At 37.1% G+C, this 14,226-nt stretch overlaps 1 protein-coding gene across 1 annotated transcript in view; it reads left to right on the top strand.

Moving 5' to 3' along the window:
* The first annotated feature begins 881 nt into the window (after window positions 1-881).
* COL11A1 (collagen type XI alpha 1 chain) overlaps window positions 882-14,226 on the top strand; it is a 169,884-nt gene continuing 156,539 nt past the window's right edge. Inside the window, exon 1 of the mRNA XM_039869598.1 lies at window positions 882-1,007. Coding sequence (XP_039725532.1) covers window positions 902-1,007 — 106 coding nt within the window. The 5' untranslated portion in view covers window positions 882-901. The remainder of the gene's footprint in view (window positions 1,008-14,226) is intronic.

The raw sequence follows: 14,226 nt of genomic DNA, 5'->3' as shown, positions 1-14,226 counted from the left end.
GAGAGAGCGCGAGAGAACGAACTTCGGAGCATGCAGAGCAATGAGTCCGCTGGTTCTACGTCTGGTATAAGAAGCAGATTTTTGCACAAGGATAAGGTTACCGCTGCCAGCCCAGGACTTCAGCGGTGTGGAGGATCAGTCGCTGGGCTCCTTCCCTCCCCCGCCGACCAAGTAGAGGCTCACAGACGGGTGCAAGCAGACAAGTAGCTGTTTTTATTGAATACAGAAGCTCCTTGAAAACTCTGTGGGCTCCGGGATCTCCTGCAATTCCTTTCATTCCCAACGTGCAGGAGCCAAGCACGCGCCCCCCGTAACTCCCTCCCATTTTTCTCGGGAGTTTGGGTAGGAGAGGAGGGAGCAGAGGCGCGAGGAGGTGGGGGCTGGTCGGTGGGCTGGGCTTGCCGGGAGTCCCGATTCCTGGGCACCGGGAGAGGGGGGCGGGCCCCGCGCGGCCCGCGAGACGCGTGATTGGGTCTGACCCTCAGCCGGCTCGTCAGTTTCGCCCGGGGTAAGGGGGGCACGCGAGGGGAGTGGGCGGAGGAGGGGGCTGCCCGGAGCCTCTCGTCCGGCCCACTGACGGCATGAAGCCTTTAGGGGCACGCAGTCCTCCCAGATTTTTGGTTGAAGCCCCTCATCTGCCTCCAGTCTGAAGTCAGGGCCCCGCAGAGGACGCATCGGAGGGTCCCGGCCGGCGGGGCCAACCGAGAGGGAGAGGAGGGGGCGCGAGACAGGAAGGAAGCAAACCATCAAATTTAAAAGAAAGAGGCATTTGATTTTTCCCCCTCTCCCTCGCCAATGGCTGTGTAGCAAACATCCCCGACGATACCTTGGAAGGGACGAAGTTGGTCTGTCATCGCAATTTCGTGGGTTGAGTTCACAGTTGTGAGTGCGGGGCTCGGAGATGGAGCGGTGGTCCTCTAGGTGGAAAACGAAACGGTGGCTCTGGGACCTCACCGTAACAACCCTCGCACTGACGTCCCTCTTCCAGGCTAGAGAGGTCAGAGGAGGTAAGAAAAAATGGACTTGGGGAGGTGGGAGATCGCCGTCGGTCATTCTCCTTCTGTGCCCCTCCCCCTCGGTGCCTACCCCCGCCCCCCCCAAAAAAAATTCTGTTAAATAAAATCCAGATTGCAGATTGCAACTGCCACCAGGTTGGAAGTGAAGATTGGAGAGCGAGAGATGGATGTAGGCGGGACAGTAATGGGAGAAAAGAGAGCTGGAAAAAAGATCTGTCAGGCACAGAGCCGGCTGAAATGCCCCTCGCCACTTTCCAGCGTCTTTGAAAGGAGGAAAAATATTCCCTTGAACACAAGAGCAGTTGTACAAAGCTTTTGTTTGAGGATCAGTCCTTAGACTCCCCTTTAACACATCTGGTTTCTTCAGGTTCTAGCCAATGGAAATATCTTTTTAAGGGTGAACTGAGGAGAAAATATAGAGAAGGGGTATAAAATGAACCTTGATAAAGTTCTTTGTCTGGAATAAGTGAGAACCAGGCTGTTTTACTTTTAGGGATTTAAGAGAAAGCAGGGGGATGAATCTGGAAGACTGAGAACACTTTGTGTGTGTGGCATTTTGAAGAGATTGTAAGTGGAAAAAATTGGCAGGTTGTAAGGAACGGGTTGAAGATAGAGAAAACACTTTTCCTTCAATTTTAGTCCCTCCTCCCCGCTTAGGCCCCCCTCCCCCCTTCTTGCAGGTTGGACGTGCAGTTTTCATGGAGAATGATGAAACTGGCCAAGCAGATGGGGTGGGGGAGGAGGAATAGGGATTGGGAGGGAAGGGGAGGGGGCCTGGAGTTGGATGGGAGGAGAGAGGTAAGGAAAAGTTCCTACGTGGCACCACCAAATATTCAATGACCAGACCTGTTGGGAAGACTGCAGCCCTGTCAGTACCCAAGGAGGGAGAGCGACTTCGCTCCTCCCTCCACCTCCTCTCTCCCCTGCCCCCGCCCTTTCCTGCAAAGGCATCTGGCTGGAGCGGTCCGTTAGGTGCTGTAGACACGGCTGGCGGGAGAATGACTTTGGAGTTAAGGGAGCCCACAGAGCTTAGGGTAGAAAAGCATGCTCTGTTAAACGTGTACAGAGCAGTGGCAGTAAGAAGGAGGATGGCAAGAATTGGCTGAGAGAGAAAGAAATGGTCAACCCCAAATGCGCAGGCTTTAGCAGAAACCTGAGTCTGGCCCTGGTAGATGCCAAAATCTGAGCTCTCTCTAATGGGAGTTAGCGCTGCCGGAGGCCGAACTCTGCTAAGCCGGGTCCGTGCTCCTTCCCCAAACTCAGTGACTTTCACCTTCCCTGGAATCAGGCCGCGCTGGATTATTCCTCTGTGTGACTTTTCCTGGTGAAGACAGTCAGAGCCTCATGAGGACTATATTTGAATTTTGAAATAAGTTATGCTAATTATTTCGATTCGTTTATTTCTACATTTTCAAGGAAAAATAGTAGTCTTTGAAAGTGGAATCCATCAAAAGTTTGCATTTTACCTTTGGTACCTGGTCATCAGCTGGATTGGTCAATTCTGTCAGCAGTTCTGCCCTCTGCTGGTTTTGTTTTTTATTTGGAATCCAAGCATCTGCCTTAGCAAATGAGGCCTCTTAAAATCTTCACCACAGCGATGCTGGAAAAGTACACTCAATTAAACAGGAACAGAGATACCGCTTCTTTTTTTGCGTGTCATGCACGTATGTAGACAAAAGTATCATAATGGCAACTATTTATTTAAAAACATAGAAACTCAGACTTTCTTCAATGAAAGATGAAATATAAACTCAAGAGACACCATTGTAGACATTCAGAGATTACTTCCTGAAGAGATTTATGTTTCTTTTCCTTAAAATTCTAAGGATATCTAAAAATTCGAACTTTTACCCATGTAATGTATAATTTTCTCCTTTCAATCTAGTTACATACCCGAAACACTTTTAAACAAACATGCTAGTACCATGTCAAATAAACGATGGAAAAAGAACCTTCCCTATTATTATAAAGCCAAGTAATGTGAGAAATAGCAAATGTAAGGATCATATGTTGTTTCTGTTTGTCTTTTCTGATGAAGTGTCTTGAAAGTTCTATGATCGTTTATAGACAGTCATATTGTAAGATTTGGTGTTCTTTCAACCAAATTGCTAGGTGCTTGTTGCTTAATGGGAACCTAGATATTTATTTACATCTACCTATAGGCATTCTTGCCACTTTATAAACCTTAGAAAGGAAATAATAGTGTGTTAATGCTGAAAAAGAAACACTGGTCTGAATCATCACACAAAGGAAAAAATGCACCCGGTGTGTAGTTCTCATACTAGCCTTTAGATTTGCAATTGAAAAAATAATGAGTAAGATTTGATTCCAGTTTCTAGATAAAGTGTTATATACAGGCATTCTACTATAATGTACTGATTTCATTGAGAGGCAGTGGTGTGATTTGATTACTAAATCCAAAGATAACTTAAAACAGCCTATTTTCATCTAAAATGTGTATTTCTGGGATTAAAAATATTAAAACCTTAAAAAGTTACAAGTTCATAATACATTAGACTCTAAAGAAAGTATAGTTAGAATCCTGAAGCATCTAGCCTTACAGAGAAAAGTTCTTGGAATGAATGAATTAAAAAAAAATTTATAATTTCACAAAGAGTAATATTATTTTACCTTGCAAATCTAAACTCTACAACTTGATAAACTTTAACATCCTTAGTCAAAATTTTTAGTATTTATTATGATTTAGTATAAAAGTGTTATTTTTATAATATGTTCATTTGCATTAACTTGAATTTTATGTTTCATATACTTGCCTATAAGTGTTTTATCTCAGAAATTTATGGATTTCTCTATCAATTAGTCCATGACCTATTATGGATAGGACCTGAGATTTACCTGGACTCTATAGAGACTACACTGTGATTGTATTAAGATAGATGGTTTTAAGAGTTTTTAAAATGAGTTAAGCTATAACTGAGTACTGGGGAAAATATTATCTAATTGAATCATTTTTTTACTAATTAAAATGGTATTTAACCTTTGGGGGTTGAACCAATACTATTCTTGCAAAAAGTCGATTAATTTTGTGAGAAGCTTTCAAAGCTTGTCAGCAATTGGTAGTGAGCCCTGCTGAAGTGTTGTTTTGAGCGCCCGGGATCTGCAGGTGAAATGGTGCTGGCTTCCAGAGTATGTGCTTCATCCATCTTTGCAAAGAGATCAAGTTTGTCCCTGTGGTTACTTAATCAGAAATCAGTTAAAAGATCAGATATACTTTTGATAAGAAACACAGTGTCCACTGGAATTATTAATATCGTCTTTCCATTTGTTTTTCAAATCAAAATTGACAAAATCTATAATAGAGAACAATAAAGAAAAATAAGTATTTTATGAGAAGCATCTTTCTGCATGTTTTATACAGTTAGCCTCGGTTTAGGTGGCACCGATATATTCGGTTTGTTATAGATACTTTCACGAAATCGTCTATGACTTTTGCCTTGTTTGTTGATATCTTAAAGTGGCAATTTACTTTATAATTAATATTTAACCGAGTCTACTTTATAAAAAGTACTCTCTAAGTGGTCTTCTCACATTCGTAGACAAAAGTATGAAATTGCAAAATTAGAACTGTATATACCTAGATAGTATGATTGCTTACAATTTCTTTATTAATTTTGTAGGTTCTGTGTTTGCCTCACTTTGCGACTAAACTAGTAGGAGCACATTATTCAAGTTAAGTTATCCCTAAAATATATCAAGGTAATCATGAACCTCTTTTCAGATTTGTAGGCAGGATTTCTGACAAAAAAAAAAAAAAAACCCATCTAATTATTCACCTTTTTTTTTTTAATGTGCTTCTTTTCTGGAACAAATTCTCTTCACTTTGGTCAATTTACTGTTATTTAATGATAACAAATAGACTCAAATCAAGCTTGGTTGAGTGTCTGTGTAATGAAAATCTGACTTTTTCAAAGGAAGAAAAGGTGTTTAAATTTTTTAAGAGAATGTTTGGCATAGAAATTATAAAAATTGCTTCTGTATACTACCTTCTTACTTTACTAATGAGGAAACTAAGGCACAGAAATAGTTGTTAGCTGAATACTTTCTTATAAAAACATAAAACTATTCTAAGGTTTTTCTAAGTGAGTAGCATGAAGATCTGCAATAGTGATAAAAATAACTTTAAATAATAGTAGTCTGAGACTCTATGGAATGACCAAGTATTACTGAAAGGTACATGTACTTATGGAATATAGAATGACCAAGTGTTACTTAAATGTAGGTGCTGGAGAGATTAGCGAGAAGATGGGTTAAGAGAAAATGACTGACAAAAAAAAAAAAATGAATAGGAAAGAGAGTTACAGAAGGCATTTAAAAATTCCTCAATAGGAGTTCGGAGAAAGGTAATTTTTGATTAGTAGTATTGTTAATATACCTAATTATGTGATTCTATAAGGTTATCTGTATCAGAATAGGAAGAATAATACTTGGAAAATAGTTTTTGTATACATTTGTGGCTGGATTAAGAATATAGTTTTTTATCCTCTCTAAAGTTGTTAATGGAGGACCAGGCACAACTTTGAATTTTCAAGAAGCAGAGAAAATTATGTATTTATTTAACATAAGGCAAATAATGTCAAATTTATATGCTTTTCGTGTTGATTTTAGATTGATTGGATGATATATATATACTACATATAATAATATGTTTTGTCTTTTATATATTAATAAAAGACATAATTACATGTAGTGTATACATATACTATGTATACACACATACATATACTATATAAATATACATGTAGTATATGTATGTGTAAAATTATTAGGAATTCAAGACAACTACAAAGTGGAGGCTGAGAGCTGATCTGCATTTCTGCTTTCGCTCCTCTACTTCCCTCATGTAATGTTGGGGAAATGTGACCTGAGTTGGGAGTGGTGAGAAGAAAGTAAACTTTTTTTTTTTTGACCAATTGAAGTTTTGTTCCTTAGCAAAGAAGGAAGGAGATATCCAGACACGCTGTAAAATGTTGCAGTGTTCCCTAAATTCTCATCGAAGAGTCAACTTTTAATGCAGTTTGCAGCGTAGATTTTAGTATATTAGGATGATGTCCCTACATTTGGACTTTTTTCTTCTAATTTATCTTGCAATTTAATTCAGAACCTAAAATTTTCTTTTTTCATTTTAAACTGCCTTCTATATTATAATGAATCATATATTTATTTTTCCTTCTTTCAAAATCCTAATACAATTTAATTTTTATAGATAAGTTTTTTTCTTTTCTACTTTCAATTGCGTTAGAACTCAACGTGAATAATACTAACTGGTAGAGAAGATGAAAGTCAATTTTAAAGTGATTTAGTGAGTAATATCTATTTATCAGTTACAGTCTTTGGCCTACTACTGACTTGGCTAGTGGTTCCTTAGACATTGGCTGATCACCAGACCTACTGTTATCTGGTAAAATAAACTCTTTGCTTGCTGCGTGTGGAATTAGAGACAGTGCTATTAATTTAAGAGAAAGAACTCAGAGAAAAGAAAGGTTATCATGTTTCAGAGTAAGAGACCAGCTTAAATACGACTTGACAATTGAGAACTAAAACAAACCTGTGTAAAAGTGCTTTAGCACAATCAACTTTGCAATCCCCTCAAACCTTCTTGTTTTCCTTAAAAAGCATTTCTTTCTTATTTCAACCAAATTTAATTGCTCTTGAATGGCCCTGGACCGTACCGGCAAATGAAGGTCTCTATTCATAGAACCTGAGCGCATAGAGTGTCAGTGGAAGCTTCCTTCCTCTCCGTCTGACTGGAAAGCTGACATCCGGGCTTAAAGGAGTGAACCTTAGACTGTATGAGGTAGTTGGCTTTCCTTCCTCACTCAGCTTTTCAAAAACAACTTCCCGAAAGGATGACTGCCAGACAGAGCAGTAGTTGCAAATCCCGACACAGCTACTAAGTTCTAGTACACTTTCGTACTGTGTGCTCCTAGATAGCTCTACAGAGAAAGAAGACCCAGAAGCATTCAAGTGGTGTTTCCCCTGACTTTTCTCTTTAGACTAGAGTCTTAACAGTGGAGTGCAATTCACTACTTGCTGTCACTCTTCCTTTTGATCACTGATGAGTCTTCAACATTCTTCACTGGTTTTGAAGATAAATGTACTGTCCAGTGGCTTAGCATGATGTAGAGTGCCCTTCAGGAGGTGGCCCCTCTGCATGTCCAGGTTCATGACCAGCGTTTCGCACCTGCTTCAACCCCACTCCCATTTATCCTGCACTTCGGCCATGTTAAACTTCGTGTGCATAGCATCCCCTCTCTTTAACACGATTCTCTTTGCCTGGAATAGCTGTTTCCTACTCATCCATCTAGCAATTGCCTTTTCATACTTCATTGAGCTCAAGCTTCATATTGCCAGGCAGATATGATAGTAAGATCCAACACTGAATGCATGCTCGAGATATACCAGGTCCTGTTGTTGTAAGCACTATTTCATACAGAATCTCATTTTGTTCTGACAATTGCCCTGGAAGTATGCTAATATTAAAATCTTCATATTACCCATGAGGAAATTGAAAAGAGAGGTTAGTTACCTCGCCTAAGGCACACAGCTACTGTGGGATAGACTCAGGATTCAAACTCAGACAATTTTGCTCCAGAGTCCTTGCCTTTGATCGCTGTCCATATTTGCTTTATTCTCTGTTCTAATGCTTCTACACAGCCTCCCTGACTTACCTTATGATATGGTGCCCTGGAGTCTAATATTTTTAATCCACAATTCATGCAGCTGCAACAGTGAACATTATGTCATTTGTGTGATTAACTCGAATGCCAGTAAGGAGATACATAAAGAGGTCTTGGTAAAAGGTGATGTTATAATATAGGTAGCTCTTCAGCCTGCACTAAAGTTCAGTGGTGGAGGCCATTGATCACTCTTACCATTTTATGGACAAACCTAAGTCCTAACAATAGTGGAAAACCCAAAGGGGAGTTTCTGTAAGCCAGCAAATGTTACTTTGTTTCCTTTGACTAAGTTGAGAAGTTGACAGCTATATCTGTTGGCTTTCAACATTCAGATTAGGGTGGGCTTAATCTCATTAAGTAACAAGGACACTTTCACATTGCTGCCTATTCTAATAAGGATCCATTGCAAGAAACAATAGGTCTATTCCATTTGGGGGGATTGATGTATGGGCATATGCTTAATGCCTTTAGTATAAAAGTGTCAGATCTCATTATCTTAAACCTGTTTGAGATGTAATCTATCTACTGGGAGACTGTAACTGAAAGATACATGGTTTGCAAGAAAAAGTACTCATTTATGTGTTGGTCTTCTTGTAGAAGTTGCTGGAGGTGATGAATGTGATTTAATTTTATTTCTGTCCCCAATGTCTACCGAGATGCCAGAATGCACATTATTTGATGTAGTCACTATTTAGATTATTAAGTATCTTCGCACTTTGCCCAGCAGACTGGAACAAGGTTAAAATCTAGCTAACTTGAAGTGGTGTGAAGTGACCTCTTGTCATGTCAACAGTGGTAACTGGATCCCCACTCCCTTTTTCTTAGTCATTCTCTGAAAGTGAATGGATTGGAATTTCTCTCTAGCTTCCTTCATCTGGAAAACAGTTTGCTCATGCTCCTAATAACTATTAGAAAGAGTAGTCTATATTTATTGCTTTAAGATTATTTTTAGTAAACTCATTCTTCAGGTTAGAAACTAATTTTTATATTATAAATATAATTAAGCATGTTATGAAGTACCACCTTTAAGCAAGGCGTATATAATGTTTCAAGTGCTTAATATGATTGATAGACAGTAGTTCTAAACTGTTTGGGAAGAAATTTATATATTTTTTTTATATTCTATTTCTATGCATTGCAATTTTAGACACATTAAAATCACTGATAGGTATCTTTATTTAGTGTGTCCCAAGTATACAGGACAGAGCCTGTCACACAGTAAAAGCATTTGATAAATCTTTGTTGAATGAAGTGAAAGTGTTAGTTGCAGCTCTAGTGAATTGCTCTTCAACGACCTAACTAACAACCTGGGATTTGATGTAAGGTTATATATATCAATTATTGCCAGTGTCTACAGAAGTATATTGAACAGGTTTTTTTTACTGATAACAACACCATTGTGATTTTCTGTGAAAGTCAGTCTCTGTTTTGCCTCCAAGCAAGCTATGATTTTCAACCTGAACACTCTCTGAATCTGCTTACCATTACTTTTTACTAAGTCTTTAGATATTATCTCCTCTAGGAAAACCTCTTCTCAAAATTGAAGACTGGGGTAGTTGACCTTGCATAGCATCCTAAAGCACACTGTACTTACTCTAAACTTGAATACATATTACAGAACATTTTTTATTCTAAAATGAAAGTAGAGAATGCATCTTTTTTTAATCTACATAAATTCTGGCATTTAGTACCATACCTAGAGTATAACAGATGACCAATACATATTTATTAAATGATTTAATAAACTCATTAGCAAGGAATTTTTATTAAAATCAAGAAGATAGGGGTAATCTTCCCTGCTTAATATCACAATCATTTTCAGTTCATTCCTGTGGATTTTGATTGAGTAGATTTTTACACCATCCAAGCATAGGTGTTTCATAAAGCTCCATGGATAATTTTTTTTGCACAACTAAGAGTTTATGAACCTTCTGTAACAGGAAATAAATATATGCAAAAATCGCAATGTGCCTAGCTTGTGTAACAGGGCATTGGAAGTCAAGTGAAAGGTTATTTATCTGCTCTGTGCAAAACATTTGATAAATACCCCATTGCCAAACAGCAGTGACTCTGCAAAAGTGATGTAAATAGATTAGCTGATTATGATATAGACACTTTTTAAAATGTCATCCTTTCTATAGCATGTAATAAACTAAATGTTGATGAGCATTGCTCTTTTAAACAGTAAATTTGAATAATTGTATTGAAAATAATTTTAATTTTACAATAAACATGTTTTAATAACTTTGGCTACTTATAAATCAGAAATTCCATACTTTCCAAATATCACACTCTCAAGTGGCATTTGTTCTTTCCTCCTCCCTCCTCAGAGTTGTGATATTATTTCTGCTTTTGATTTTCAGTTCATAAGTGTTTATTATATGAGAAAGTTCAGAATTGAGGCTGTTCGATAACCTTGAAAATTAAATGACTCTCTTCAATGCTCTGTGTTAGGTGCTGTGACTAGAAAGACAGCTAGCCAGTCTATTCTGATGGAGTATGTGTGCTATTAAGAGAATGCTGGGGCTAGGGAAGTGGACAGGGGCCACTTCACACAAGACCACATGGATATATTCTTCTGCATAGCACGGATCATGTGACTAATTAAAAAGTACAGGGAGGCTGCTAAGTTGGCAGGGTCAGTGCATACTTTGATATCTATTCACACTAGGTGGTTCCAATCGATTGTAACCATTGTATCCTCTGACAAATAACCAGGGAACTGGGATCATGCTGCTTGTGCTGGAATAGCCAACCCACTGTAAAGTCATTTGTAGTTCTCAATGATACATTTAAGTCACACTTGATATGGAGTTATAGTCATTATAGACTTGAAAAATATATGAATGAATAACCTTATTTTATAGGGGGTATGTTAAGCAAACGTGTGTCTGTATTTATGAAATCTATTATAAGAAAAAGAAATAGCCTAACATTTTTAAACCTTAAAATGTGACTGTTCTTGTTATTACCCAAATTATAATATGATTTAGAACATAAATGGTATATAGTGATTTTTATTTCTGAGGATTAATATATTGGACCAAATCTGAGAGAACAAAATATTTGTTATAAGCATTTTTAAGTCAGAATGATTTCTTTCAGAGAAAGTTATATCAAGTAAAGTTTTCAAATAACCATGCCATTAATTTAACTATAGCTTTAAATAACATTGATAGTCTGTCAACTCCCAAAGTTTTAATTCTACCACATCTTTTTCCTGAATTTTAGACTCAACTATGTTTTCAGCCATTTCCAATGGCATTTATTAAGTCATCTCGAAGTCTGCCTGCCCCAAACTGAATTGTAGAACTCCCCTCCTGAAACCTGTTCTCACAATCTTCACCATCTCAGATAAAAGCAACATCATCAGTCATGATGTTCAACCTAAAAATCTTGGAGTCAGTTTTGACTCCTTTTTTTTTCTAATGCTTTATACCCAACCAATCAGCAACTCCTGTCTGCCCTGTCTTCAGAATGTAACTAGCATAAGACCTAGTTCTTCATTTTTCAGTCCAAGATGACAAAATTAACAACATTTTACACGTAGGGGATTGCAATTGTTTTCACTCTGCTCTTGGATTGCACTTCTGTGCCCATATACATTGTTCTCAACACAGTAGCCACAGTGGTCTGAAAAATTAGTTGGTTCATGTAATTTCTCTCCCTTTAACTTGCAGTGGTTTTTCCCTCTCACTTAGAATAAAATCCCAGCTCCCTTAAGATCCCACAAGACCTATACAATCTGCTTTCGACTTGTCCTCCTCTTACTTTTCTGACTTCATCTCTTACTTTTATTTCTTTTGTTGGAGACATATTTGTCTCTTCTTGTTTCCTCCAACATCTGGGGCCAACTCCTTTCTCAGCTTCTTTGCACTTGCTAGTCCTTTTGCTTAGAATGCCATTCTGTAAAATTATCAGGACAGAGGAGTCTCTTATCTCTTTCTAGACTATGCTCAAATATTCCCTTCTAACTGAGGCCTTCACTGTCTTTCTTATTTGATTTCCATGTCTCCTCATCCCTCTCTATACTTATTTACTGGTTTAATTTTTACCTTAGTACTAATCAAATATTTGTCATTTATAAAAAAGATATAAACTATTTAAATTTATATAAAATGTAGAATTAGATAATTTCAGAGTACAAATATTGCCTTAAATTATTTGGGCAGAGTCTAGGCCATATTTATTCAAATAATTTCCATAGTTTTAAATTTTATTTTACGTATTTAGACCTAGTCAATATGGCAACCAAATTCCATATAATAAAACATTTTACTTATTTGATGGATACCATGCTCATAGATTCAGTTGTTTTAAGAGGGTTTTGTTGTATAACTATGGCAATGGGAATTTGTACTTTGTTTCATGGCCTAACAGGGAATCGTATGTGTTATCTAGAAAGCAGAGAGGAGGTATTCCCATCAAAGACCTAGAAAGCAATTGCAGATTAGATACTGTCAAGGCATGCAGATATTCAAAGTAAATTTATTTATTCTCCCTTATCAATGCTAAGTCTAAGCTTCTGTGTTTTATGGATTTCTCTCAACCACTTGATAGATCAGAATTAGAATAAACAGTCAACAGGGGGATGTAAATATAATTGATTTCGATGGGAGTCACACTTTTTTCATTGGTTCTACTTCAAAATATTTCACTATGTATTTTTTCTCTGATCTTTCCAATTCTGAATTTCACTGTGTAACTATTTATTTTAAACTGGTATTTTCACAGATTTGTAAAGAAGTATGTTTTTATTTGATCATTGGATTTCTATTTTCTGAAATGCTAGGACCAATAAGCTTGTTAGGTGCTTGGTTTGATGAAATTAACTATAAAATTTCTAAAACTCCAGGCTACTGTCTTATAATGTCTTTGTCCATGTCCTTCTCAATTGAGACTATTCTTTGTTTGAATATAAAAAAAAAAAACCCAAAACATTTTTTCAAGATGCCCATCAAAATCTTGAGCCTTGAGATGCTTATGTTTATTTTATTCATGTTTTTGTAGGAAAATATATTCTCTAAATATAGGCAAAACATTTAATTTTATTTTAGAACCCCTTGGAGGAAAATAAAATGTAAACACTTGCCACACCCAAGAGGATTTAATGTAAACTGTACAACTTTAAACATATATGTACAATTTATTAATGTATTCCAGCAATTTATTCCTCCGATTTTGCATTTTTAAATGCAAATATTAGATTACAAAACATATACAAAAAGTCTGGTAATTTCAGCTAGGAAAGGTGGTGTTGGGACATAAGAAATTTACGTGATTTCCGTGACATTATTTGTGCCACAAAGTTATTTAAAGATGAACTTTCAACTCTTTAAATACTGGAGGATTTAGGTCAATATGTTTTATTTTCTAATACTTCATGTTAGTTTATAACACGTCGTTGGTACGTAGCATTTTGAAATAAATGAAGGAAAAGTATCAGAGGAAAGATGCTAAAATATTAGTTTTTTAAAACCTTTTAATAAATCACATCAGGGTTACTGTGCTTAAACTGTAGTTATATTAATGTCTATGCAATGCAAAGAAGACATTATTGAAGGGGGAAAATGCTAATAACATCAATGAATTAATGTCAAGTTGTGCTACAGGGTGGTAATGGAGCATTAAACATGAAAATATAGATTTGGGGCTCATTTGGTTGCTTAAGCTGTCAATGTTCTTGGAAATCTCCTGGAGTTGTAACCATCTAGAATCACACAAGAACATGCTGGGGAGATTGCTAAGCATTAAATGATTTTTACGGATCACATGTCATGACCATTAGAGATAGAGAACTCTTCAGTCTTCTGCTCCACAGTAAAGACATTTCCCAGGGTCGTCAGAGGAAATGAATTACCAGAAGCAAGTGAGTTATTAACTTTGGGGTAACATGAGTGGAGCTCACTGGAACTAGCAGAGATGTCCAAAAAAGGTTGAAATTTGGAGGAAATTATGTTTTTAGGTATTATTCTTATTGAATGTTTAGTATGTGTCAGACACTAACTATCCTCAAGGGTTAAAATGCCTTATCTCATTTAACTCTCAAAATGAGGTTAAATTGAATAACTAAGTCTTAGAGGGGTAAGTGGCTTGCCCAGTGTCATACAGGTAATAAATGCTGAACTTGGGTTAGAAGCTAGAAAATTCCAGCTCCAGAAACTGAGTTATTAAATGTTGTCTATTCACTTGTTGTATTCTACATTTTAGACTTGTTATTAAGAGCTCTTGTGATTTGGAAATATAGCAGGACATTAATAGTAGTCAAATTATAATAAATAGTCAGTTGTCTCTCATTCTTTCTTTTGTCAGTTCTACTTCCTGTTACCAGGTAAACACAGTAGCACTCCTGTGTGTCAGCCACTTTGTCATTTATGAATCCCACAGGAAATGTCAATTGTGCTGATGTTCACTTCAGAAGGTTTACAGTCTATCAGGGGAGGCAAACATTAAATAATACATTACTAGCTTAGGAGAGTGGGAGGGAGAGAGAGAGAGGAAGAAAGAAAGAG

This window comes from Pteropus medius, unplaced genomic scaffold (assembly GCF_902729225.1).
Source record: "Pteropus medius unplaced genomic scaffold, Ma_sr-lr_union100, whole genome shotgun sequence".
NCBI classification, from domain to species: domain Eukaryota; kingdom Metazoa; phylum Chordata; class Mammalia; order Chiroptera; family Pteropodidae; genus Pteropus; species Pteropus medius.
Note: the sequence above shows the minus strand (reverse complement) of the source record. Positions and strands in the feature narration are given on the sequence as shown.